Raw genomic sequence first — 25782 nt, forward strand, 5'->3', positions numbered from 1 at the left:
TCCCACAATAGTTTTAAAAATATATTAAATAATTTTTTTATCTGTTGGGTTAGGAAGTGGACTATGCCTTAAGCCACGTCAGAATTTAACAAAAAAATTGAAAAACAAACTTACGGAGATCTGACATTGTAACAAATTTATAAGATAAGATATGAAATTGTAATTTTTCAGATATTTGGTATGATATTGTAGTTCGAGTCATAATTAAAGTGTTTTTGTGTAATTTTCAAAAGAAACTATCAACGTCAAGTTGACGTATACCACTGATAAATGGACCGAACGTGTGCGGTAGTCGGTTGAATTGAATGAAAGGTGGAATCCTCTTCTACTTTAATTGGGTTTTGACTTTACCTCCAAAAATAACAAAATTTGAGTTTTGACTCTTCGCGTTGGCATTTAGTCCACCGCAAATCCAGACTAACAGAAAAGCAAACCACGCCACCGAAGACCGCCGCCGAATGACATCTAAATCCATGGACCTCATGTCTCATTCCTCCGCCTTCCTCCTCCCTACGCTCCCGCCCAACCAGACGCCGTCTCCGACCTACGCGCTCGTCGTGCTCAACCAGAGCCTCCCGAGATTCGCTCCCCTGCTCTGGAACCACGGTACTTATCCTGCAACTCTCTTCCTTTTCAATTGTCGAATTTTACAGTTTTCGATTTGTTTCTCTGAGCTTTTTGTGGTGCGTGTTTGTTTAGAGCAGCACAACTACGTCTGTGTGCGGACGGCGGTGCCAATCGCGTTTACGACGACATGCCTCTTCTGCTACCCCACGATAACGCCGTAGATGTTCGGAAAAGGTTAATCTTTTACTTTTCTGGATTTTGAAAGTTAGTTTTTAGTGGAATTTTACTGTGAAGTGTAAAGTATGGCTTTTGATTGATTCGATTCTTTCACTGTGTTAGTTTAATTGTTAAAGTTGATTGCTTTATGACGTTGTTCAAATCCGTTGCTGTTGCTTTTTCCAGACCTCTTTTTGTTGTTTGAAGCAATTTCAGCCTTTTGCTTAATTTTTCTCGAAATTAGCCATTTTTTTTTATGTTTTGAACCATTAGTGGGGCCTTGTTTGGAAGGCATAAACTGGAGTGTAATTTTCCGTTAGCAACGGAAGACTTGGTGCAAAACCGACCACAGTCGCCTTCAACGATTCATAAGGCTTTGTTGTTGTTTGTTTGTTTATGAGGACGAATTTCCACTTTTTGATGCTAAGTGCTGATATTTGTGCCAGGTACAAGCCAGATGTTATTAAAGGCGACATGGATTCAATCCGAAAGGATGTCTTGGAATTTTATGCTAGTATGGTAAGTGAGCTCATTTGAACACGGATCTTAGTATGTTTAGCCGTCATTACTTGTCATATCTAGCAAACTTGTGGAATTGTTTGTTAATGTTGTCATCCTTTGAGTTATGTGGGAAATGATTCAGCCTATTTACGTATATTGCACTTGGTGTCGTGGAGGTACTGTTGCTCCTTGATCTGCATACATCGGTGATCTGGCCTTTTCTCAGGATCTCTTTTTCATTTGAATGCAGGGAACCCAAATTATTAATGAATCTGAGGATCAGGACACGACGGATCTGCATAAGTGTATAGCATACATATGTCACTCGGCACCAAACCCAGATAAGTCTAATGTATGTTGTATGTTGTATATTGTTATCGTTTCAACGTTCTTTTTGTTTTTCTGCTTTGGAATTTAGTCTGATTTTGTAGGTGCTTTAGTAAAACTTTCCGTAACTAAAATGTTGTCCTTACTCCTTGCAACTTATTGTGATTTTTCAACTCTGTACATGAACTGAGTTTCTTCTTGATGTATTGGCAGCTATGCATTCTGGTTGCTGGGGCACTTGGTGGACGGTTTGACCACGAGATTGGAAACATCAACGTGTTATGTCGATTCTCAAACATTCGAATAATTCTCATATCTGATGATTGCCTCGTCCATCTTCTTCCAAGAACACACCGCCATGAGATTCATATTCAGTCTTCTGTTGAAGGCCCTCATTGTGGACTCGTACCCATTGGGATGCCATCTGGAAGTACTACAACCACGGGGCTTCAATGGGATCTCGGTGAGTATCTCTTAAGGGCGTAAGGCTAGTTAATTCTTACTTTCATTGTATTACGGTTCGCTTAGCATATAATTGTCTGGTCACCTCTTCCTGTTCTGACCTACTTAAACGTAACCAAAAAGGAAAAGGGCGTGCCTGGTATTGATTTCATTGTTCATGTTTCGGGTTATCTAACAGCCCGTGTATGGCAAGATTGTGGTCACATAACCTATCCAATTTGAGAGGGAACCGTATGTACAAGTCTCGTAGAGTTTGTTGGTGGGAACTGTATTGAGACTTGGGTTGAGGGCTTTCTTACAGTATGGTGTCATTGGGATGAGATATGGTGAAAACTTTTTATCTGTTCGTAGCTGTGCAATTATTGCCGGAGCCTAACTCGCTCTTACTTTTCTTTTCCAGCTGAAACAGAGATGAGGTTTGGTGGTCTGATAAGTACTTCAAATCTCGTCAAGGGAGAGAAAATAACAGTGCAATCCGATGCAGATCTTCTTTGGACTATAAGCATTCAAAAGATGTAGATCTTGCGTTTCCAGGGTTCCTTTCAATTAGCTGCGTACGTAAGTTTTCGTGTTCAATTTTCTTTGGTTTTTGGCGATCCTTATTGGAGGAATGTTGCATCATGTTTTCACTCCCGTCTTGAATTCTTAACGTTGTTTAAACTCCGTCCAATCATATTGTATTTTTCTAATTATTCTAAATCAAAAGTACTATGCAGAACATGTTGGAGTCCTTCTGCAGATAATCTTTTGCAAATTTGTGTTCTTTCGGCAATTTCGGCTAGATTTTGTAGTCACATATCCTCTTCTTCTTGCCCGCAGTGGCACGAACATTGACAAAGAGCCTAAAAGAGTGCTGAGGCACCGGGGCCAAGAAAAATCATATCATCATGGGTTACAAAAATAACCAAGGAAAGGCGAATATAAACTTGAGGTATTGCTTGTACTAAAAAAAGTTGGAAAAATACTTGATCCTTAGGTTCTAAAAGACGATAGGCGCTAGTTGGACGGCGGACGGCGGGTTGGGGCCTAGCGCGTAGGTGGCTAGGCGAGGTATAGGCAGACTAGGTGGATTTAAGTAAATTCATTATATTTCGTATAAATAAATGTCGTTTTATACTTAAAATATATATAATTTCATCATAAACTACAAAATAGAATAACATATATATTATGAAGTATTAGAACATAATGAAAATAGAACAAGCATATAATGTGTGCTCATTTAAGTATTCAACAAGTCTCTTACAATTTATTGAAAAAAATGCAAAATGAAAGTTATCTATTTTTTGTCTAAGTGAGTCGCAACTTAGGCAAGTCTGGGTGGGTGCCTAGATGGTCTAAGCGGTCTAGGCGGACGCTCTTTGGCGTATTTTCTTAATTTTTAAATACCTAAGCATTAATTGAGACGGTGATCAACTGCCTAACCCTTTAGGCGGTGTTAAATGGGGATTTTTAGAACAGTATCCACGCATAAACTTTTGCTCTGACGGGCGCATTTTCAACACTCTACAAATGTTATTTTTTGTTAAATTTGAAGCGCCACATGTTTTGCCCACTCTATGAACTCAGTGACTCACTATGTCATTTGTCAACTTGTTCCCTAAAAATATTATTTTTATCTTGTTTCTTATTATTAAAAGACGAAAAATGATGAAATACTAAAAAGTATAACTGTAAAGTAGCAAAATTTCGTCTTCAAATTGCCAAGTAGGTTAAATACACTTGTATTTGAAGAATTACGTTTGTGGACTTTTTTAGAGATGATCATTGAGTTGCTACGTACCAAAAAGTGATTTATACCACTTAGTTTTTTTTTTTTTGGAAACATACCACTTAGTTCTTTAGTTTAGTAGGATTGTTCATTTATAAGTGAAAAGTCTTAGAAATCAAAACAAAATGTAGAGCATTGGTCGAAATTTAATTAAAAAAAACTCCAAAATACACCCAATACTAATTCCTTGTACTCGCCACCAAGCACCTTTAAGGTTCGAGAAAACATTGTTTGTCTTCTTAGAGCATCTTCAAATAAGACGTTAGAAAATATACGTCCAACTTTACTTGATGTTGATGTGGCATTTTAAAGCCTACAACTTGATTATTCAAGATATTGTCTTTTATGTCAAATTGTAGACTTTAAAATGCCACATCAACATTCCAATAAAATTTAACATATATTTTTTACGTCTCATTTGAAGATGTTCTAACAAGACGAACAAAGTCTGACAGATACAATCAATGCTAGGTAAATTTTAGATTTTTTTTTTAACAACAATAAAATTTAGAGTTAAAAAGATGACAAACTTAAAAGTGATGTTTAATTTCTTATGCGCTTGAGTTTAAATTTATTTTTTTGCAATTAAATTAATTTGAATTCCTCTTTTCATAATTTATACAAAATCATTTAAGAAAAAATGAAAACTAATGAAAAAGGTTTGAAAATTTTGAGTTTTAATGATAATGACAAAATAAAAAGTAAAATGAATAGTACTAAAATTGATTTTTTAGTGTAAAAATATGATTTTTTGTTAAAGTAAACAGTATCTGTAAAGTTCTTTAAAAAAATCGAAAAGATAAAAAATTGAAAATGAAAGTAGAGGGGAAAAGCTGCAGACGAGTGAGACGTCAGCTTCGCCCGCGTAAACACCAGTCCCTCCCGCTCTCCAACGGTTGCGCTTCAGTTTTAGGCGGCAAAATCTGAAAGGTCAATTTCTAGGGTTTTTCCACTTTTTCTACGATCGAGCATTTTCCCGGTGGATTTCAACTCAGAAACAGCATCATATCGATGATTTAGGGTTTCAATGGAAGCAGCAGCAGCTCCGTCCGATTCCCCCACAATAAAGCCGATAAACAAGGGCGTGGTGCACAGGATCTGCGCCGGCCAAGTGATTCTCGACCTCTCCGCCGCCGTGAAAGAATTGGTGGAAAACAGCCTCGACGCCGGCGCCACCAGCATCGAAATCGGCCTCAAAGACTACGGCAAAGAGTGGTTCCAGGTCGTCGACAATGGCTGCGGCATTTCGCCGAACAACTTCCGGGTCCTTGCCCTCAAGCATCACACCTCGAAGCTCGCCGGGTTCCCGGACCTCCAGTCCCTCACCACCTTCGGCTTCCGCGGCGAGGCCTTGAGCTCTCTCTGTGCTTTGGGGGATTTGACTGTGGAAACCAGGACCAAGAACGAGACCGTCGCCACGCACTTGACATTCGACCATTCGGGTTTGTTGGTCGCCGAGAAGAAGACCGCCCGGCAAGCGGGCACTACCGTCACGGTGAAGAACTTGTTTTCGAATTTACCAGTGCGGTGCAAGGAATTCAGCCGCAACATTCGGAAGGAGTATGGAAAGCTTGTTTCTTTATTGAATGTGTGTGAGTTTTATAACTTATTATAGCATAGTACATTGTTACTTTACAATGTTATATTGAGTGCCATGGATAGTGTAGATTCGTAACTTATATCGTTATACTTGTGGTATTTGGATTTATAGGCCTATGCTCTTATTGCTAAAGGCGTTCGGTTAGTCTGCACGAATGCTACTGGTAAAAATGCGAAATCTGTGGTACTTAAAACACAAGGGAGTGGTTCCCTTAAAGATAACATTGTCACACTGTTTGGATTGACCACGTTCAATTGCTTAGAACCAGTGAGTATATCTGTGTCTGAAAGTTGCAAGGTTGATGGTTTTCTGTCCAAGTCTGGACAGGGTAGTGGGCGAAATATGGGAGATAGACAGTACTTTTTTGTGAATGGTAGACCGGTGGATATGCCTAAAGTTACCAAGCTTGTGAATGAGTTGTATAGAAGAGCAAATTCCCAGCAGCACCCCATTGCAATAATGAATTTTACGGTTCCAACAAGAGCGTGTGATGTCAATGTAACTCCTGATAAAAGGAAAGTGTTCTTTTCTGATGAAAGTGCCATACTGGTTGCCCTTAGGGAGGGTTTACAGGAGATATATTCTTCAAGTAATGCTCATTACACTGTAAATAAAATTGAGGACCCTGCTAAGGAAGCAGATAGGTCAGAGTTGTGTTCTCCTCATCAAAGGTCTCATAAGTTTCTGAAACAATCGCCTACAGAGGATGTTGTTTCTGAAGAAGTAAGCATTGCCACTACAGGCGGTTTGCAGCAAACATATTCTCCAAGTGATGCTCCTTGTTCTATTAATAAAGTTGAGGAGGTGCCTACTAAGGAAGCAGGTAGCTCTGAGTCGTGTTTTCGTCGTCAACTGTCTCGTATGTTCCCGAAGCAATCATCTCCGGATGGCAGTGTTCCCGAAGAAATTCATGTTAAGGATCACCTTGCAGAAGGCAATGCTCGTCTGAAAGCTCTTGAAACTGAGTCTGAGTACACCGATGATGTAGAAGAGTTGAGCCTAGAAAATGCGATGAGCAAGGACTTTACTCTTAGAGTACACAGCAGTAAGAAGGTTGGTGGTAGTAGTAGCAAATTAACAACACATAACAACAGTATGACAACTGATCAAACTCGTTCTCTTTCAAGAGTGGTTGAGAATGCTGCCAATGGAGATTCATGTAGTCGTTCAATCTCTGTTCAATCATCACTCAATCAATTTGTGACCGTAAGTAAAAGAAAACATGAAAATATCAGTACAGTGCTATCTGAAATGCCTGTCCTAAGGAACCAAGCTCTTCATTCTCAATCCAAGGAAAGCACTTCTGATTTGCATGCTACTGTTTCAAACTCTCCGGTTCGACATGACCAGGCCAATGCTTCTTCTGAGATTGATAACTCTGCTGAAGTTGATGAGAATGAGCCATCCAAGTATCTTAGAGCAGACAAGATTCTCAATAAAATTAGAGGTCCAATTTCTGTTGGGGGCAACACTAAAGATCTCAATCCTAGTGAGGTAAGTGGATTTCTAGTTTTTACCTAACTTCTTAACTTGTTTGTTTTGAGTTTGATGTGTGCAAGACTAACAAGTTTCTCTTTCGGTAATTAAAATCAGTGAGAGCTAAGGAAGTTATCACTGATGTTTTATGGCCCTAAGTTTTGACATCATTGCTGTATGCTTATTTTACACCATTTGCAATATTTTCTTTGGAGATGACAGAAAGCACTATAATTTGTTGAATCATGATATATCATTAACCTATCAAAAAGTTATGGCTATTGTAGAAAATACGTAAAAGAAATCAAGGTAGATAGAACGCATGGAGTGCTTCTGAGATACTCAAGGTGATGTGGAACCGAGTTGGGCAGGGGAAATTTGATAGTTTAGCAGAAGTGAAAACAAAGAAAACTTAATTAAAACAACAATAAAGGATAACTAGAAGCTCTCCAGGGGCCTCTCACCTGTTCTTGGCCTCACATCAAGAATTTTGGCATCTCACCAAAATAATCCCATCGCAGGATTAGAATTCCAATCTCTGGAAAACAAAGCTTTTCTATCCATCAACTCTTTATTGTTTTAACTATTGGAATTACAAGAGATATTTATAATGCTTAAACCTAAAGAATGCAGGAAAGTAAACCTATTCTAGGAAAGAAATCCTAATCCAAAATAGAATAGGAAACTAAATCTGACCCTAATCAAACTGGAAATAATCTTAATCCTGATAATAGTAGGACTGAAACTTTAATCCTAATACTTGACAATTCAATTACAGGATGTACAGCCTCAACATATAGCAGATCCTCCTCCTATTATGGCATCACCTGCTTCACCTAGCGGAGGTCTAAATTGTTTGTCTGAAGATCTTCCTGTTGCAGCTCCATCACCTTCTTGTATACTATTAGATACTCCAAAGACTTCTTCTAGTGTTATGATGTGTTCCACCTTGCAATTTAGCTTTCAAGACCTAAAAACAAGGAGGCTGCGGATGTTGTCTAGATCGAAATCAAGCTTACCTGGAGGAGCAAAAGCACAAAGGTCTTTTAGAATGGTTACTTTTGAAGCATGCAAAGTATTGGTAAATGCTGTTTTTGATGGGAAAGATTTGTATGCCCACTAACAGGTGCTTTGCTGCTGCGACGCTGGAGCTTTCTCAATCAGAAAACGAGGAGCGGAAAGCGAGGGCTTTAGCTGCAGCTACTACTGAGTTGGAAAGACTTTTTAGAAAGCAAGATTTTGGCAGAATGAAGGTAGTTGCTTGCTAAACCATATGTTATGCGCGTCCGTGCTATTACTAAAATCAGCTTTCCTTGACTGGATCTTTTGATCATTTCTTACTTTTCTTTCTGTTCTACGTTTTCCTCACATATTTACTCCACATATGCATTTGGATTATGTTTAGCTGGTATTGACATCTGGTTGCTTCCCAATTTTTAGGTAATTGGGCAATTCAATCTTGGCTTCATCATTGGGAAGTTAGATCAAGATCTGTTTATTGTGGATCAAGTATGTACCATCCATGGTTCAGAATTAGTTTAATGTTGAGTGGTGTAATGCTGTTAGTTCTTCCCGCTTCAAATTTTTGCACTACGTTCACATATTTACCTCAGTGAAAACTGGTACCTGATGTAGTCTTTTCTCTTTCCAGCATGCAGCTGATGAGAAGTACAATTTTGAGCGTCTATCACAATCTACTATCTTAAACCAACAGCCTCTTCTTCGGTGAGTTAGAGTTTTTGAATACCTTTATTGGGCATGTCCTAATCCCCAGTATGTATGGATTACTGTTTCAGAGGACTTTTTCCTTATGAAATCGAAGATAAAGTAGGTAGGCCTTATTTTCACCTTTGATTGTGTAGGCCATTGAGGTTAGAGTTATCTCCTCAGGAAGAAGTTGTTGCTTCAATGCACATAGACATAATCAGGTGCAAAATCTGTCTGACTACGTTCTTTCATACGCATATTACTCATTAATAATAAGATTATATTTTGATCCTTACGTCGGGTTTCTGGGTTCAATCATAGGAAAAATGGATTCTCTTTGGAAGAGGATCCACAGGCTCCGCCTGGGCAACATTTTAACTTGAAAGCTGTCCCCTTCAGTAAAAACATAACTTTCGGAGTTGAAGGTACGAATTATTTTCAAATATTTCCATGTCAGTTGGAGAGAATATTGACAATGAATTTTTTGAGAGAATGGGATTCGCTGATCTCCAATGAAAGTAACTAATATTTGCATTTGAACGTCCGTGTTCATATATGGAGTCCGTTATTGTACCTAGTCATACTATCTGTTAACATGTTTGTCGTCTGAAAAAGCCACACGCACTTTCACGAAAGGATGCACACAAGACGATGATTATTGTTGTTGCTTTTAAACAGATGTCAAGGACCTGATTTCCACTCTTGCTGATAGTCACGGGGAATGCTCAGTCATGGGGAGTTATAAGACGGACACCGTTGATTCTGTTTGCCCATCAAGAGTTCGTGCAATGCTAGCATCACGCGCATGCAGGTCATCTGTTATGATTGGGGACGCCCTTGGAAGAAATGAGATGCAGAAGGTAACACCCTTTTGCATAATCTTGTATTACTGTTGATCCTCCGCCTGTTTCGCAACCACCTGACTCTTTAACCCTTTTTCAGCAAAGCCTCGGTAAATTTCAGATTGTAATATAAAACCGTGCAAATTCTGACTTGATCGACTGTTTCAGATTCTTGAGCATTTGGCGGGTCTGAAGTCTCCTTGGAATTGCCCGCATGGCCGGCCGACTATGCGCCATTTGGTCGACTTGAAAACCATACGCAGAAGGTCCGAAGAAGGCGATGATGAAGACTCTTGATGGATATTTCCCTAACCTCGACCCGCGGACTCCCTGATGGTCCCCTAACTTATTTTGTACTTTCTTCACTTCATGAAACATTTGCCTTCCAAACTCCAAGCACTGCCAAGTAGGGCAGTTTTCATTTGGAACTTTTTCATGTACGATGATGAAATTGGGTTTTGGCTACGTCGAACTTTTCGTTACAAGAGCAAAGCTAGTTTAGTAAAATAAGAGAAAACTAACGAAAAGTAAAAAAAAAAAAAAAACTTAGTTTTAATGAAAAATGACAAATAAATGTGTAGTAAATAGTATCAGAAAAAGATTAAAATGTGATTTTTCGTTAAAAGTGAATAGTACTGGAAGTGTTTTGTTAAAACTCCTTAAAATAAGAGCACAAGCTACTCACGAGCTTTACGAGTGGATTATACTAAAGCTCAAAATTCAACTAAATTTGCTAATTAGTTTAATATTTTATTCGAGCTTGGCTATTTCTTTTCTTTTTTTACTAGCAGCATTCAGCTAAATTTGCTAATAAGTTCAGTATTTTATTCGAGCTCGGCTATTTTTTTTTTTTACTAGCCGCATTCAGCTAAATTTGCTAATGAGTTCAGTATTTTATTCGAGCTTGGCACATTTTCTTTACCCACCATAAATCGAATGAGCCAAACACGAATAAACTTGAACTGTGTCGAGTTGATTTACATAATTTGTATTAAAATATTAAACTTATTAGCAAATTTAGTTGAATTTTGAGCTTTAGTATAATCCGCTCGTAAAGCTCGAGAATAAACTTGTGGCCAGAAAAAGACTGAAATATCTATGTAAGTCTTTTTGACCCTCGCAAGGAGATGGATAATCGTAGCTTACCACTAGTTGTTCTTCTTAAAAACAAAATCAGAAAAAAAAAAAAAAAAAACTAAGCCAACAACAAATAAATAAATTGAAATTAAAAACCCTTTTTAAACCCATATATAAAGGAAGAAGGGGAGGAGAGGGCGGAAGGTAATAAAGGCCAACTCTTTTGTTTTTAACTTGTAAAGAACCCGCTCGATACTCGCTCAGAGAGAGAGAGAGAGAGAGGTAGAGAGAGAGGCTATTGGAAGCAGAAGCAAACCGCGTAAAGCTCGGTCCTTTTTCGTGATCCAAGCCTGTGTGCTGGTAAATCTTCTACCTACTTCAGCTAGGGTTTTGTGCCGCATCGTCTTCTACCTAACAACTCTTACTTTTTCATAATCTTCAATTTCTTTTTATTTAGGGTTTTATTTTCTTGCCCTCTTGTTTAATTTATCTACCTATTTTGTTTGCAGGCCTCTTGATTTTCTCTAGGTTCGATTTCCAAGCCCTAAAAGATGGTATGTCACCCTCCCTGATTTTTATTTTTGTTTTAGGATTTATGTTTGGTTTCTGAGAAAATGGAGGAAAGAGAGCGGAAGTTATATGAACCCACACAAATCTTAGTGTTCTTTTCCCCTTTTTTCTATGAAATTTTGAATCTTTTTCCTTTGAAATTTTGAAATTTTTGCTCAACTTTGTTAATTTTCACTGCTGCAGCTTCCTCTTTCTTTGCTGAAGACTGCCCAAGGGCACCCTATGGTAAGATCTTGTCTTGTAACTTTACTGGGATAATTCTGGACTTAAAATCGCAATTTGACATAACCCCATTTTTCAATTTTGTTGTCTACTGAGATCTATGATTTGTGGGTTTTGTGTACTGTAACAGTTGGTAGAATTGAAAAATGGGGAGACTTACAATGGCCATTTGGTCAACTGTGATACTTGGATGAACATCCATCTTCGAGAGGTTATTTGTACCTCTAAAGTAAGAGTCGTTTCATTTATGCTGTAAAGTTTTGGTGGACTTGAAATGATATATTACGATTGTATGAAGAGTGTCATTAATTTTTTGGTGGAATACCGTGTAGGATGGAGATAGGTTTTGGAGAATGCCTGAATGCTATATCCGTGGGAATACTATTAAGTATCTTAGAGTTCCTGATGAGGTATGCTTTTTGCTTGCTATAAACCTTTTGGCCTTACTATTCCCAGCATTAAATTTCTGTCATCAGGCCCAGAATATGGTTCATGCGTATTAACTTCTATAGTGTAAAATGATAACGCATGCAATAGGAGTTTTGATTCATCCATCTTTATTTGCTCCGATTTTGTTCGAATACTTTAGAAATTGGACTAATCTTGTGTTGTTGCCTTTTGTATTTCAGGTGATTGACAAGGTCCAGGAAGAAACCAAGAATCGTTCAGGTATGATAATGTTATCTCATTTGGTAGTGCAGATCTTTTTATTCTCCGTCCCTGCGTCTAAAATGGGTAAAGGATATAGCTTTATCCATTGAGAAGATTGCTCTCTAACTTTGTGTGTTTTGATAAACTTTTCCAGACAGGAAACCACCTGGAGTAGGGCGTGGGAGAGGAAGAGGTAGGGAGGATGGTCCTGGTGGACGACAGGCTAAAGGCATTGGACGTGGCTTGGATGATGCTGCCAAGGGTGCTGGTGGAGGCCGAGGCAGAGGTGGACCTGGTGGGAAGGCCGGTGGAAGCAGAGGTAACACTTGTTTTCCCATCTGCCCCTTATCATCCTCAAGGAAGAAAAGGGTTGATTTGTTGTATCTTCTTCTGTCTGTCATACATTCGTAACTACATTTCTGCAAGGACTCTGGGAGCTTAGCTTACAAGTCATGAATCATTATGAATCTATATACTGGACGCGAGGCTTATTATCTTTGTTTTTCTGTCAGGTGGGGGTCGAGGCCGAGCTTGATTCAGCTTATAGTGTGAAACAAACAGCGAGATGGGCAAGTTGCTTCTTATTATCATGGTAATGCGATTTAGACGGAATGATTCAGGAAAAGTGTAGCCAATGTGTTTCTGTTCTGTATGAAATGTATTTTTGTATCCGTTTGGCGGGTTTGAAAATTTAATGTTGATGATATGTATCCATCTTTTCACTCTTATCACAATCTGTCTTGGTGGCACTATCTCAAGAGTGAGATGGTAAACCTTAAATTAGCAATATGAGATCGAGAGTGGAGTTGACCATGAGGATGGTTACGACTCCACTCTCGACCGGTCAAGGTCGTAAATATAGGATGAAAAGATCTTGACCCTCCGTTGCTCGGTGCATGCCAAACGTTGAGCAGTACCAGTAGCTAAAACGTAGGTTGATCGGTAGCAATAGGCCTTGTGGCAACGAATTGAGACCGGTAACTTGTCCTCTTCACAACCAAGCTTCCGAAACCAAACAGTCGAGAGTCTCTGAACTGCCAGAGAACTCGAAGATGCTAAGGAGACAATGGAAGAAGTTGAACGTTCTTTCTGAGGTTTAGAAAAATGACGCAACACGAAGCTAACACGGATTACAAGCATAAATCCTGAAGAACAAAAGATTTTTGGAATCTACCGGAGTTGGGGATAAAACCGAAAGGTTTGTTCTGGGGAAGCTCAAGGGCCTTGGGGATATAAACAACGTTAATCAGACGACAATGAAAAGTCTATTTTGTTTCAGTCATTTGTTCTACATTAGAAAAGATTTCCGAAAGTTGGCTTAGGGTTCGGAAAAAGATTTCGAAGATTCCAATTTATTTCGGTAAACAGTAGCCGAACTTTTCCAAGGGCGGAAATTATAAAATTATTTTTGTGGGATCGACTACATGCATTCCTGTAGATGTGACTCAGCTACATTTATTTAGTAGAGATCAACCAAATGGTTTTATTTCTTCCCGCAAGACAATTATTAGTGTTGTTCGGTTTAAACAAATGTTAATGGCCTGATTTCCAATCTTTCTGCTGGTCCCGGGGAATGCTCAATCATGGGAAGTCATAAGATGGACACAGTTGATTATGAGCTTGTTTGGATATGCTTTTAAAATGACTGAAAATGCTTTTAGAGAATATTTTTGGGTTACAAAAACATTTTAAGTGCTTTCTGCAAGAAGAACCAGTTATGTGCTTCCAAGAAGCACTTTTAAGTGCTTTTTCATGATTTACTTGCATTTTTACTAAAGATTGGTTTCAAAAATATTTTCACTAAAAGCGCTTTCAGTTATTTTAAAAGCACATCCAACTGAGCTCTATGTTTACCCATATATTGAGAGTTGGCGCGATGCTTGCATCACACGCATGCTGATCATCTGAAGAGCAAAGATTTGGTACTTACGATATTCCTCTGAAATTTTACATTGTAAATGGTGGATAGATCACACAAATATGGTACAGGAGACCGTTATCCTTACCGAAACAGAATAAAAAATCACCAAAATTACAAGAAAGGCAATCAAACTTGTAGTCAGAGAAGTTATAAACATCTTGATTCTAGTAGGGTTGATGCCGTTTTGTGTTGCGGGTCCGAGGTGATCTTGCAACCAGTGTGCTCGAAATCCATGATCGGTTTATCTCGGGAGCATTATCTGATAACCAGCAACATAAGCGGCCATCTTCACCACCAGTCCATCCAAAAATGCCGTGGCCTTGGCTGGATCCGCTGGGCATGCTTGACATTGGCAACACACTTCGAACAATGCCTGTGTGTCCACCTCCAAGAACTGCTTCAGCGGACCCTATAGCTTTGTTTCCTTTATAACTTACAGGGAAGTAACCTAAAGTGCCACTATTAGTGCCACCAATTACCCACAACTGTTCTGCTTCTCTTGAGTAGTGGCAATCAACAAAATAATCGACCTGCCAAACGGAGTTTACTTGGCTTGGCTAAAAGTAAAAGCATTTGTCCACACTAAAATCATGGCATACACACAAAGTTTTTCGATATCCTCCATTTTAACGGCATACAAGATATTTCAAATGAATAATATGAAATATTCAAATAAGGCTAATCTCATAACTAGTTGACTAAAAGAGAAGAATCTGTTGGAGAGAACAACTTACATCATCGAGTGTCCAGCCTTTAGAAGCCAAAGAACGAGCATCCTGGAAACTCGTTTCGCTTGCATCCTTCCAGTCCCAGATACTACATGAGCGGTTATCAAGTTACAAGTCAGGGAAAATATAAGCAGCACAAAACGCATATTTGTACTCAAAAGCAAAACTTTGATCCTGTTTCCCGAGTTAGAAGATGCAAATCACTAACCAAGCCACTATGTTCACGAGACTAACAAATAGAAGTCGTGCAGTGTGTTGCTGGGGTAGATTCATAATCAATTGATAGAAAGAGATACCTTAAGGTCTCAATATGGGTCAAACACCAGAGCTTTTCATACGTCTCTCCAAAAAACCCAACCTTCCCAATTGAAGTGCCAACGTTTAGCACCTATATTTTTTGGAAGGTAAATCGTCATGACTATGTAAAACTATAAACTCTAAACCTCTTCAACTTTAACTTACTGAATCTAGATGATCGTCTTCATTGATATCTCCTTCGGTATCAAATATACACATCAATCCATCAACAGAAGCAGAAAGAAGCTTGCTTTGATGATCAGGGATGAAGTGAACCTATTGAAAACATAAAGTTATATAGGCCGCCCAGTTCTATCAAGTTGCACAACCTTCACAATGCAATTTGGCAGAAGAAAAAGTTTCACACTGCTAAAGCTAAACTGTCAAATCCATATGTCAAACGAAAACAAAATGGATTAGAATCAACCTGGGTAACATCTTCTACATGAGAATCCTCCAGACATGCTACCTGTTTGTTGCTCCTCCAATCCCAGAATAGTATCTGAGCATAACAAGTCAAACAGCAAGAAGGGGGAAAAACAAATGATATAGAATCCGTCGAAATATGTGAAGAATCATAAGCATACAACAACAACAACAACAAAGCCTTTTCCCACTAAGTGGGGTCGGCTATATGAATCCTAGAACGCCATTGCGCTCGGTTTTGTGTCATGTCCTCCGTTAGATCCAAGTACTCTAAGTCTTTTCTTAGAGTCTCTTCCAAAGTTGTCATAGGTCTTCCTCTACCCCTTCGGCCCTGAACCTCTGTCCCGTAGTCACATCTTCGAACCGGAGCGTCAGTCGGCCTTCTTTGCACATGTTCAAAATCACCGGAGCCGATTTTCTCTCATCTTTCCTACAATTTCGGCTACTCCTACTTTACCTCGGATATCCTCATTCCCAATCTTATCCTTTCTCGTGTGCCCACACATCCCACGAAGCATCCTCATCTCCGCTACACCCATTTTGTGTACGTGTTGATGCTTCACCACCCAACATTCTGTGCCATACAACATCGCTAGCCTTATTGCCGTCCTATAAAATTTTCCCTTGAGCTTCAGTGGCCTACGACGGTCACACAACACGCCGGATGCACTCTTTCCATCCAGCTCGTATTCTATGGTTGAGATCTCCATCTAATTCTCCGTTCTCTTGCAAGATAGATCCTAGGTAGCGAAAACGATCGCTTTTTGTGATCTTCGCTAGATTGCTCCGGTCATTAGTGTGGATAAGTATATAAATGGATAGAGATAGGAAAGCAAACACAAGATGTACGTGGTTCACCCAGATTGGCTACGTCCACGGAATAGAAGAGTTCTCATTAATTGTGAAGGGTTTACACAAGTACATAGGTTCAAGCTCTCATTTAGTGAGTACAAGTGAATGATTTAGTACAAATGACATTAGGAAATATTGTGGGAGAATGATCTCGTAATCACGAAACTTCTAAGTATCGGAGTGTGGTGTCGTCTTGACTTGCCTTATCTGTCTCATAGGTAGATGTGGCATCTTCTCTGGAAGTACTCTTCCTCCATCCAGGGGTGGTATCTTTAACTGGTGGAGATGCACAAGGTAATGTATCAATTTCACTTGAAGCTTACTTGTAGTTTCAGGCTTGGTCAAGCGCGATACAAACCATGTAGTAGGAGTCCCCCAAGTCGCCGAGCTAGGGGGTCTGCTGAAAGAGGTGACAGACAAGGTAAGCAATCAGAGCTCCGACTGATTGTTCACCTTCTCCCCATCTTGCAGCAGCATGAAGGATAAAGAGAAGAAAAATGAGAAGAGATGATATGAGATACTTTTGCTTTTGAAGAAGTAACTTTCCACAGGCTTATTCTTGAACTGAGCTGGAGGGTTTTCTGGTTTCCTCCAGAGTATAAGGCCGACTGAAGAATTTGAGGGTCAAAACAAGTCCATCAAATCTAGAGTACGTTCCACCCTGCTGATATGGGATACTTTTGCTTTTGACAGAGTAATGAATGTATCGGCACGTGTGCTGTTACGCTTGTCTCCACATGCTTCCTTGTATCCTTCGCACTTGCCCTATCTGTTCCTCAAGCAGATGCGGAATCTTCCCTGGAAACATAAGATGTTGAAGATGAGTACTCGAGAGCAATGCCAGGTAAGTAATCAGGTAAGGGGTTCCAGGCAATCAGTTCCTGGCTGGAAGCTTGATTCCAAGTGCTGACTGATTGCTCTCTTTCTCTTTGTCTTGCAGGTAAAAACAAGGCCAAAAGAAAAGACAGGGAAAAAGCATGATATGGGATACTCTTGCTTTTAACCCTGATGATATGAGATATTCTTGCTCTAGTATAGCTTGTTTGCAGAGGTATTATCGGGGGGAAAGAAAGCTGAATATTTCGAAAGGCTTCGTTGGGAGTGCCCTCTCAGATATGATGAAGGGTTGAGCATTTTTGCAGGTCTGCCTGTCCGTTGGGGATGGAGGTCGACATATATAGGAGTCTCCCTAACAACAAGTAGTAATGCTATTCCTTTACCCTGCTTGGTCATAGCACGGTAGTGGGAGCTACCAGTTTCACATGTTTTAACTCTGTCAGAGCACTTTGAAAAAGTGGTCTGTGGTATCTGGCTCTCGAGATTCGGAGAACGATGCCTCTTCGATTTTTGAGAAAGCAATCATGCTGGGGGTATGACTCTCGAGATTCGGAGAGCAGTGTCTCTTCGATTTTTGAGGAAGTAACATGTTGGGAGTCTGGCTCTCGAGATTCGGAGGGTGGTGCCTCTTCGATTTTGGAGCAAGCAATCTTGTTGGGAGTGTTGTCTCGAATGTGAGTAAAGGTTGGGCATGTTTGCTAGTCTACCTTGCCACGAAGCACAAAGGTTGACACACAGGGACTTTCCAATTATCCAGCAATGGTACTGTTCCTTTACCCTCTCTTCGATTTTGAGAAAGTAGTCATGTTGGGAGTCTGGCTCTCGAGATTCGGAGGACGGTGCCTCTTCGATTTTGGAGCAAGCAATCTTATTGGGAGTGTTTTCTCGAATGTGAGTAAAGGTTGGGCATGTTTGCTAGTCTACCTTGCCACGAAGCACAGAGGTTGACACACAGGGACTTTCCAATTATCCAGCAGTGGTACTGTTCCTTTACAGTTGTGGGTAATAATATGGTAGCTAGACCTTCAAAATTTATGTGTCTAAACTTTTGTTAGTGCTGTTTCTTTGCTATTCTTTTACCTTTCTTGGTCAGAGCGATGTAGTGGGAGCTGCAAGCTTCACGTGCTCAACTTTGGCAGAGAACTTTGGCAAAGTTATTTGTGGTACCCATGAGCTATTGTTGCGTGTGGGAAGTGGGTGATTGAACAGTAAGATTCATGTGCTTTCTACTTCACCAGAAGTCTTCGACAGAATGCCCATAATTTCTGCAAAGCTGAGTGTGCGTGTGACAGGTGTTGACAAGGCTAGAAAAGTAGGTGCCTCTTCGATTTCTGAGATCGGCCCTCGTGGTCTCTGAGCAGCCCAGCTTTTGAGAAAGCGAGCGCCTCTTCGATTGATTCGGAGAACGATGCCTCATCGATTTTTGAGAAAGCAATCATGCTGGGGGTCTGGCTCTCGAGATTCGGGGAGCAGTGTCTCTTCGATTTTTGAGAAAGTAATCATGTTGGGAGTCTGGCTCTCGAGATTCGGAGGGCGGTGCCTCTTCGATTTTGGAGCAAGCAATCTTGTTGGGAGTGTTTTCTCGAATGTGAGTAAAGGTTGGGCATGTTTGCTAGTCTACCTTGCCACGAAGCACAGAGGTTGACACACAGGGACTTTCCAATTATCCAGCAATGGTACTGTTCCTTTACCCTCTCTTCGATTTTTAAGAAAGTAGTCATGTTGGGAGTCTGGCTCTCGAGATTCGGAGGACGGTGCCTCTTCGATTTTGGAGCAAGCAATCTTATTGGGAGTGTTTTCTCGAATGTGAGTAAAGGTTGGGCATGTTTGCTAGTCTACCTTGCCACGAAGCACAGAGGTTGACACACAGGGACTTTCCAATTATCCAGCAGTGGTACTGTTCCTTTACCCTTGTGGGTAATAATATGGTAGCTAGACCTTCAAAATTTATGGGTCTAAACTTTGTTAGTGTTGTTTCTTTGCTATTCTTTTACCCTTCTTGGTCAGAGCGATGTAGTGGGAGCTGCAAGCTTCGCGTGCTCAACTTTGGCAGAGAACTTTGGCAAAGTTATCTGTGGTACCCATGAGCTATTGTTGCGTGTGGGAAGTGGGTGATTGAACAGTAAGATTCATGTGTTTTCTACTTCCCCAGAAGTCTTTGACAGAATGCCCATAATTTCCGCAAAACTGAGTGTGCGTGTGACAGGTGCTGACAAGGCTGGAATAGGCTGGAAAAGTAGGTGCCTCTTCGATTTCTGATATCGGCCCTCGTGGTCTCTGGGGAGCCCAGCTTTTGAGAAAGCGAGCGCCTCTTCGATTTTTGAGATCGGCCTTCGTGGTCTTTGAGCAGCCCAACTTTTGAGAAAGCAAACGCCTCTTCGATTTCTGAGATCAACCCTCGTGATCTCTAAGCAGCCCAGCTTTTGAGAAAGCAAACGCCTCTTCGATTTCTGAGCAGGCGCCTCTTCGATTTCTGAAGCTTCGTCGAGTGCAGATTTTTATAGGGGCTGGCATTAAGTTCCAAAGCACACTTGAATCTCCACCAGTAGAAGCTTCATTCTTGCACTTCTAAGATCTTGATTTGTCCGACCTCTTCTCTCTTCAACACCTTTGAAAATGTCTGGCCCCTCCGACCGTCGTTTTGACTTGAACCTTGTTGAAGAGGCAGCCCCGCCTTCTCCAGACAACATATGGCGCCCATCCTTCGTCTCCCCTACTGGTCCTCTTACCGTTGGGGATTCCGTGATGAAGAATGATATGACCGCTGCGGTGGTGGCCAGGAACCTTCTCACTCCCAAAGATAACAGACTACTTTCCAAACGGTCTGATGAGTTAGCTGTTAAGGATTCGCTGGCTCTCAGTGTTCAGTGTGCAGGTTCTGTGTCTAATATGGCCCAACGCCTATTTGCTCGAACCCGCCAAGTTGAATCATTGGCGGCTGAAGTGATGAGTCTCAAACAGGAGATTAGAGGGCTCAAGCATGAGAATAAACAGTTGCACCGGCTCGCACATGACTATGCTACAAACATGAAGAGGAAGCTTGACCAGATGAAGGAAACTGATGGTCAGGTTTTACTTGATCATCAGAGATTTGTGGGTTTGTTCCAAAGGCATTTATTGCCTTCGTCTTCTGGGGCTGTACCGCGTAATGAAGCTCCAAATGATCAACCTCTGATGCCTCCTCCTTCTAGGGTTCTGTCCAGTACTGAGGCTCCAAATGATCCCCCTCCGGTGCCTTCTCTTTCTGGGGCTCTACCGACTGCTGAGACTTCTCCTAAGCAACCTTTGTGAAGGCTCCCTCTTGTGTGCTTATTTTGACTCATGTATATGTACATATTTGTAGCTTATCGGGGATATCAATAAATAAGCTTTCATTCATTTCAACGTATTGTGTTAAATACACCAAAGCCTTCTTCGCTGAGTTCTTTGAATTTTCTTTTGTTAAAGCTTGTATGTTGAAGCTTTCTGAGTGGAGCATGTAGGTTGGGGTAGTGTTCTCTTAATTTCCCGAATGAGGAAAACTTCTCGGTTGGAGACTTGGAAAATCCAAGTCACTGAGTGGGATCGGCTATATGAATCTTAGAACGCCATTGTGCTCGATCCTGTGTCATGTCCTTCGTTAGATCCAAGTACTCTAAGTCTTTTCTTAGAGTCTCTTCCAAAGTTTTCCTAGGTCTTCCTCTACCCCTTCGGCCCTGAACCTCTGTCCCATAGTCGCATCTTCTAATCGGAACGTCAGTAGGCCTTCTTTGCACATGTCCAAACCACCGTAACCGATTTTCTCTCATCTTTCCTTCAATTTCGGCTACTCCTACTTTACCCCGGATATCCTCATTCCTAATCTTATCCTTTCTCGTGTGCCCACACATCCAACGAAGCATCCTCATCTCCGCTACACCCATTTTGTGTACGTGTTGATGTTTCACCGCCCAACATTCTGTGCCATACAGCATCGCCGGCCTTATTGCCGTCCTATAAAATTTTCCCTTGAGCTTCAGTGGCATACGGCGGTCACACAACACGCCGGATGCACTCTTCCACTTCATCCATCCAGCTTGTATTCTATGGTTGAGATCTCCATCTAATTCTCCGTTCTTTTGCAAGATAGATCCTAGGTAACGAAAACGGTCGCTCTTTGGTATTTCTTGATCTCCGATCCTCACCCCTAACTCGTTTTGGCCTCCATTTGCACTGAACTTGCACTCCATATATTCTGTCTTTGATCGGCTTAGGCGAAGACCTTTAGATTCCAACACTTCTCTCCAAAGGTTAAGCTTTGCATTTACCCCTTCCTGAGTTTCATCTATCAACACTATATCGTCTGCGAAAAGCATACACCAAGGAATATCATCTTGAATATGTCGTGTTAACTCATCCATTACCAACGCAAAAAGGTAAGGACTTAAGGATGAGCCTTGATGTAATCCTACAGTTATGGGAAAGCTTTCGGTTTGTCCTTCATGAGTTCTTACGGCAGTCTTTGCTCCTTCATACATATCCTTTATAGCTTGGATATATGCTACTCGTACTCCTTTCTTCTCTAAAATCCTCCAAAGAATGTCTCTTGGGACCCTATCATACGCTTTTTCCAAATCTATAAAGACCATGTGTAAATCCTTTTTCCCATCTCTATATCTTTCCATCAATCTTCGTAAGAGATAGATTGCCTCCATGGTTGAGCGCCCTGGCATGAACCCGAATTGGTTGTCCGAAACCCGTGTCTCTTGCCTCAATCTATGCTCAATGACTCTCTCCCAGAGCTTCATTGTATGACTCATTAGCTTAATACCCCTATAGTTCATGCAATTTTGTACGTCGCCCTTATTCTTGTAGATAGGCACCAAAGTGCTCATTCGCCACTCATTTGGCATCTTCTTCGTTTTCAAAATCCTATTGAAAAGGTCAGTGAGCCATGTTATACCTGTCTCTCCCAAAAGTTTCCACACTTCGATTGGTATATCGTCTGGGCCTATTGCTTTTTTATGCTTCATCTTCTTCAAAGCTACAACCACTTCTTCCTTCCGGATTCGACGATAAAAAGAGTAGTTTCTACACTCTTCTGAGTTACTCAACTCCCCTAAAGAAGCACTCATTTCATGTCCTTCATTGAAAAGATTATGAAAATAACCTCTCCATCTGTCTTTAACCGCGTTCTCTGTAGCAAGAACCTTTCCATCCTCATCCTTGATGCACCTCACTTGGTTTAGGTCCCTTGTCTTCTTTTCCCTTGCTCTAGATAGTTTATAGATATCCAACTCTCCTTCTTTGGTATCTAGTCGTTTATACATATCGTCGTAAGCCGCTAACTTAGCTTCTCTGACAGCTTTCTTCGCCTCTTGCTTCGCTTTTCTATACCTTTCACCATTTTCATCAGTCCTCTCCTTGTATAAGGCTTTACAACATTCCTTCTTAGCCTTCACCTTTGTTTGTACCTCCTCATTCCACCACCAAGATTCCTTTTGGTGTGGGGCAAAGCCCTTGGACTCTCCTAATACCTCTTTTGCTACTTTTCGGATACAACTAGCCATGGAATCCCACATTTGGCTAGCTTCCCCCTCTCTATCCCACACACATTGGGTGATTACCTTCTCTTTGAAAATGGCTTGTTTTTCTTCTTTTAGATTCCACCATCTAGTCCTTGGGCACTTCCAAGTCTTGTTCTTTTGTCTTACTCTTTTGATATGTACATCCATCACCAACAAGCGATGTTGATTAGCCACGCTCTCTCCTGGTATAACTTTGCAATCCTTACAAGTTATACGATCCCCTTTCCTCATTAGAAGAAAATCTATTTGTGTTTTTGACGACCCACTCTTGTAGGTGATCACATGTTCTTCTCTCTTCTTAAAGAAGGTGTTGGCTAAGAAGAGATCATATGCCATTGCAAAATCCAAGATAGCTTCCCCATCCTCGTTTCTCTCCCCAAAACCATGGCCACCATGAAAACCTCCATAGTTGCCTGTCTCCCTGCCCACGTGTCCATTTAAATCTCCTCCTATAAATAACTTCTCCGTCTGAGCAATTCCTTGCACCAAGTCTCCAAGATCTTCCCAAAATTTCTCCTTCGAACTCGTATCCAACCCTACTTGAGGTGCGTACGCACTAATCACATTGATAAGTTCTTGTCCTATTACAATCTTGATTGCCATGATTCTATCTCCTACCCTCTTGACATCTACAACATCTTGTACCAAGGTCTTGTCCACGATGATGCCAACACCGTTTCTCGTTCTATTTGTGCCCGAATACCAAAGTTTAAACCCTGAGTTTTCTAGATCCTTTGCCTTACTACCAACCCACTTAGTTTCTTGTAGGCACATAATATTTATCCTTCTCCTCACCATAACTTCCACTACTTCCATAGATTTTCCCGTTAAGGTTCCTATATTCCACGTTCCTAAACGCATTTTGCTCTCTTGAACTCTACCCTTCTGTCCTAGCTTCTTCACCCTCCCCCGTCTAATAGGATCAAAGTACTTCTTTTGTGTGTCCCGGGTAAAGTTGATAGGAGCATATGCTCCCAAACAACTTTGAGTGGAGTCGTTCGAAAAGAAGTTTCTATGGCCCCCTTGCTCATTTAACACTGCATCCGGGTGCCGATGGAGATACAGCGACCCTTGCTCACTTATCACTGTGCTCAGGCCACACAGCGCGCCACTTACGGGTGACGCCCTAGCTTTAGCGCGATTTTGTTCTGGATTCATTTTCATAAGGATTCGACGTGATCATGGAGTGCCGGCTGTCGACTACCTGACGCCCTCCCCCTCCTCCTTTATCCGGGCTTGGGACCGGCCATGTAAGACATAGGCGGAGTTGAAGAATCATAAGCATAAAAACTTAAAATGGTTTTGCACCCAATGAGTTTGAGCAGACTAAAGAGTAAATGTGGAATGTTGAGCGCGCTATCTTCTGAAATTTTAGCCTACAACTGACACGATCTTCACTAATGTGGAGCGTTGAATTATTGATAACATGAAGAACATAAAACTAGAAAAATAACGAGCTACATGAAAATCTTGATTAATTAATGACCGGAGCCACAAAACACAATTAAAGCCGTTACAATGGATGCAGCACCTGAGCATCACATCCCGCAGCGAGAAGATTGTTCCCTGATCCTCCGAACGAAAAGCTGAAAATCTCCTGAGAAGAGCCAGAATGAAAAGATGAAACCTGCATCATTAACAATCAAACAAAAACGAGTTAAGAAACATTTGTGTTTATGTATGCAAAACATTGTTAGTTTATGTCTGCAATTCGAGAAGCGAACCTGTTGAAATGTGCGCGTGTCCCAAGCTCGAATCGTTCCATCAGAAGAGCAAGAGTGCAGGACATGTGGAGTTGATGGACCAGAGAATGCAATTTGGTTGATAGTGGCAGAGTGGCCATTGCACTCTCCGTAGTACTGGCCCGTCACCGGAGAGTACACCTTCACGGCGTTGGTCGAAAGCGACACCGCCATTGCCGTCCAATCATCCCTTCCACCAAAAATCCCACAAAAATTCAACACCCAATTAATAATCATAAAACCCAATTAAGCACAACCCTGTGGTTTCAGAACAAATATAAGAAAGCAAAGAGATTGAGGTAAAGTGCGAGCTGAAGAACGCAACTCAAAGGTTAAGTTGCTCATTTCTCAGAATTTTCCTGGGAAACAAACAGAACGTAAAAGTTAAGAAGAAAAGGGACGTACTTGGGGACAATTTGGAAGACATAGTCGTCGCCGAAGTTGGTTTGGATGGAATTTTTTAGGGAGATACGCTTGAAGGGGTCAGGATTGGACGGAGGGAGTTCCTCCACCTCCATGTCCGTAGCTTCCATCTTTGTCTCTGTCTCTCTCTCCGGCTGGACAAATAAATGTAATTTGGGGTTTAGGGTTTTGAGTACAGATCCTTTCCGGATCTAAAAAAGGGAGCCCAATGATCAAACGATCCGGCGGTTGAAATTTGATCCAATAATTACAATTATTATAATTTGAGAGGAGCTCTTATTTATAACTGTTTGATCAAATTTTAACGGCAGTCTCATTTGATTATTAGACTCCCTTTTTTTAGATCTGGTGAGGATCTGTACTCTAGGGTTTTATTTCCGCTACGGACCACGATGGAGGTCAGCCAAGTCTACTTTAAGTCAACCACTAAAAGCGTTTGACGAATTCGGGATCCCTTTGTGAAGATTTTGGGAATCTGTGAATCATATCCGTTACATCATGGAGTCATAAATTATTTTAAATATTTTTATTTAAAATTAAATACAAACAATACCTGACAAAAACTGACAGCACGATATACAATGAACTAACACGATTTACGGATCCCCAAGATCCTCACCAAAAAATCTGGAGAGGATCCTGTTAAAAAATTCAGTAACACTCACAATTTGTTAATCGATTTTAAAAAATACTTACAACTCAATGAATATTTAACACCGTTATCAAGTAACATATTTTTAGGGAAGTGTTATTAGTACTCCAAAAATCTCATTCTACACTCCTCACAATTATATTTTTCTTTTCAAATATAGAAAGTTTGGAATGTAAAATAAATTTTTTAAAGTGTCAATAACAATTCCTTATTTTTAATGCTGAACATAGAAGAGTTGTGAGTGTGCTCACGACCAGTAAATCGTTTTATAAAGTTATGTGTTTTTTATTCCACTTAATTATTTGAACACGTAAACCGCAAACTTACAAATGTTTCAATTGGAAGAAGTATACAAAATGCAACATTAAG

At 40.7% G+C, this 25782-nt stretch overlaps 4 protein-coding genes across 7 annotated transcripts; 3 read left to right on the top strand and 1 right to left on the bottom strand.

The window, feature by feature from the left end:
• Positions 1 to 310: 310 nt before the first annotated feature.
• Positions 311 to 2827, top strand: LOC103423119 (thiamine pyrophosphokinase 1-like). 2 transcript variants are annotated; one of them, XM_008361189.4, is made up of 6 exons: positions 311 to 606; positions 700 to 801; positions 1230 to 1302; positions 1535 to 1636; positions 1825 to 2074; positions 2474 to 2827. In XM_008361189.4, exons 2-6 carry the CDS (start codon positions 755 to 757, stop codon positions 2590 to 2592), a joined length of 591 nt encoding a protein of 196 aa, XP_008359411.1. In that variant the 5' UTR covers positions 311 to 606; positions 700 to 754; the 3' UTR covers positions 2593 to 2827. The 2 variants fall into 2 exon arrangements, with proteins under 2 accessions (XP_008359411.1, XP_008359410.1); XM_008361188.4 differs by having other exon boundaries at positions 317 to 606; positions 705 to 801.
• Positions 2828 to 4653: 1826 nt separating this feature from the next.
• LOC103449151 (DNA mismatch repair protein PMS1) lies at positions 4654 to 9934 on the top strand. 2 transcript variants are annotated; one of them, XM_017335839.3, is made up of 10 exons: positions 4654 to 5436; positions 5556 to 6938; positions 7699 to 7961; positions 8047 to 8173; positions 8361 to 8429; positions 8572 to 8645; positions 8783 to 8848; positions 8949 to 9052; positions 9306 to 9487; positions 9638 to 9934. In XM_017335839.3, exons 1-10 carry the CDS (start codon positions 5431 to 5433, stop codon positions 9764 to 9766), a joined length of 2403 nt encoding a protein of 800 aa, XP_017191328.3. In that variant the 5' UTR covers positions 4654 to 5430; the 3' UTR covers positions 9767 to 9934. The 2 variants fall into 2 exon arrangements, with proteins under 2 accessions (XP_017191328.3, XP_008386660.3); XM_008388438.4 differs by having other exon boundaries at positions 4654 to 5432.
• A 784-nt stretch (positions 9935 to 10718) lies between these two features.
• On the top strand, positions 10719 to 12717 carry LOC103449152 (probable U6 snRNA-associated Sm-like protein LSm4). The gene is made up of 8 exons (XM_008388439.4): positions 10719 to 10906; positions 11056 to 11100; positions 11300 to 11341; positions 11469 to 11567; positions 11671 to 11748; positions 11968 to 12007; positions 12144 to 12308; positions 12502 to 12717. The coding sequence occupies exons 2-8, from the start codon at positions 11098 to 11100 to the stop codon at positions 12522 to 12524; spliced, it is 450 nt and encodes a 149-aa protein (XP_008386661.1). The 5' UTR covers positions 10719 to 10906; positions 11056 to 11097; the 3' UTR covers positions 12525 to 12717.
• A 1177-nt stretch (positions 12718 to 13894) lies between these two features.
• Positions 13895 to 25107, bottom strand: LOC103413399 (WD repeat-containing protein GTS1-like). Of its 2 annotated transcripts, none has more exons than XM_008351867.4 (8): positions 24744 to 25107; positions 24321 to 24528; positions 24128 to 24223; positions 15363 to 15437; positions 15101 to 15211; positions 14935 to 15026; positions 14645 to 14726; positions 13895 to 14440 (listed from the first exon to the last, which is right to left on the bottom strand). In XM_008351867.4, exons 1-8 carry the CDS (start codon positions 24869 to 24871, stop codon positions 14075 to 14077), a joined length of 1158 nt encoding a protein of 385 aa, XP_008350089.3. In that variant the 5' UTR covers positions 24872 to 25107; the 3' UTR covers positions 13895 to 14074. The 2 variants fall into 2 exon arrangements, with proteins under 2 accessions (XP_008350089.3, XP_028945092.2); XM_029089259.2 differs by having other exon boundaries at positions 13895 to 14467.
• Between the last annotated feature and the right edge of the window lie 675 nt (positions 25108 to 25782).

This window comes from Malus domestica, chromosome 11 (genome assembly GCF_042453785.1).
Source record: "Malus domestica chromosome 11, GDT2T_hap1".
In the NCBI taxonomy this organism is placed as follows: domain Eukaryota; kingdom Viridiplantae; phylum Streptophyta; class Magnoliopsida; order Rosales; family Rosaceae; genus Malus; species Malus domestica.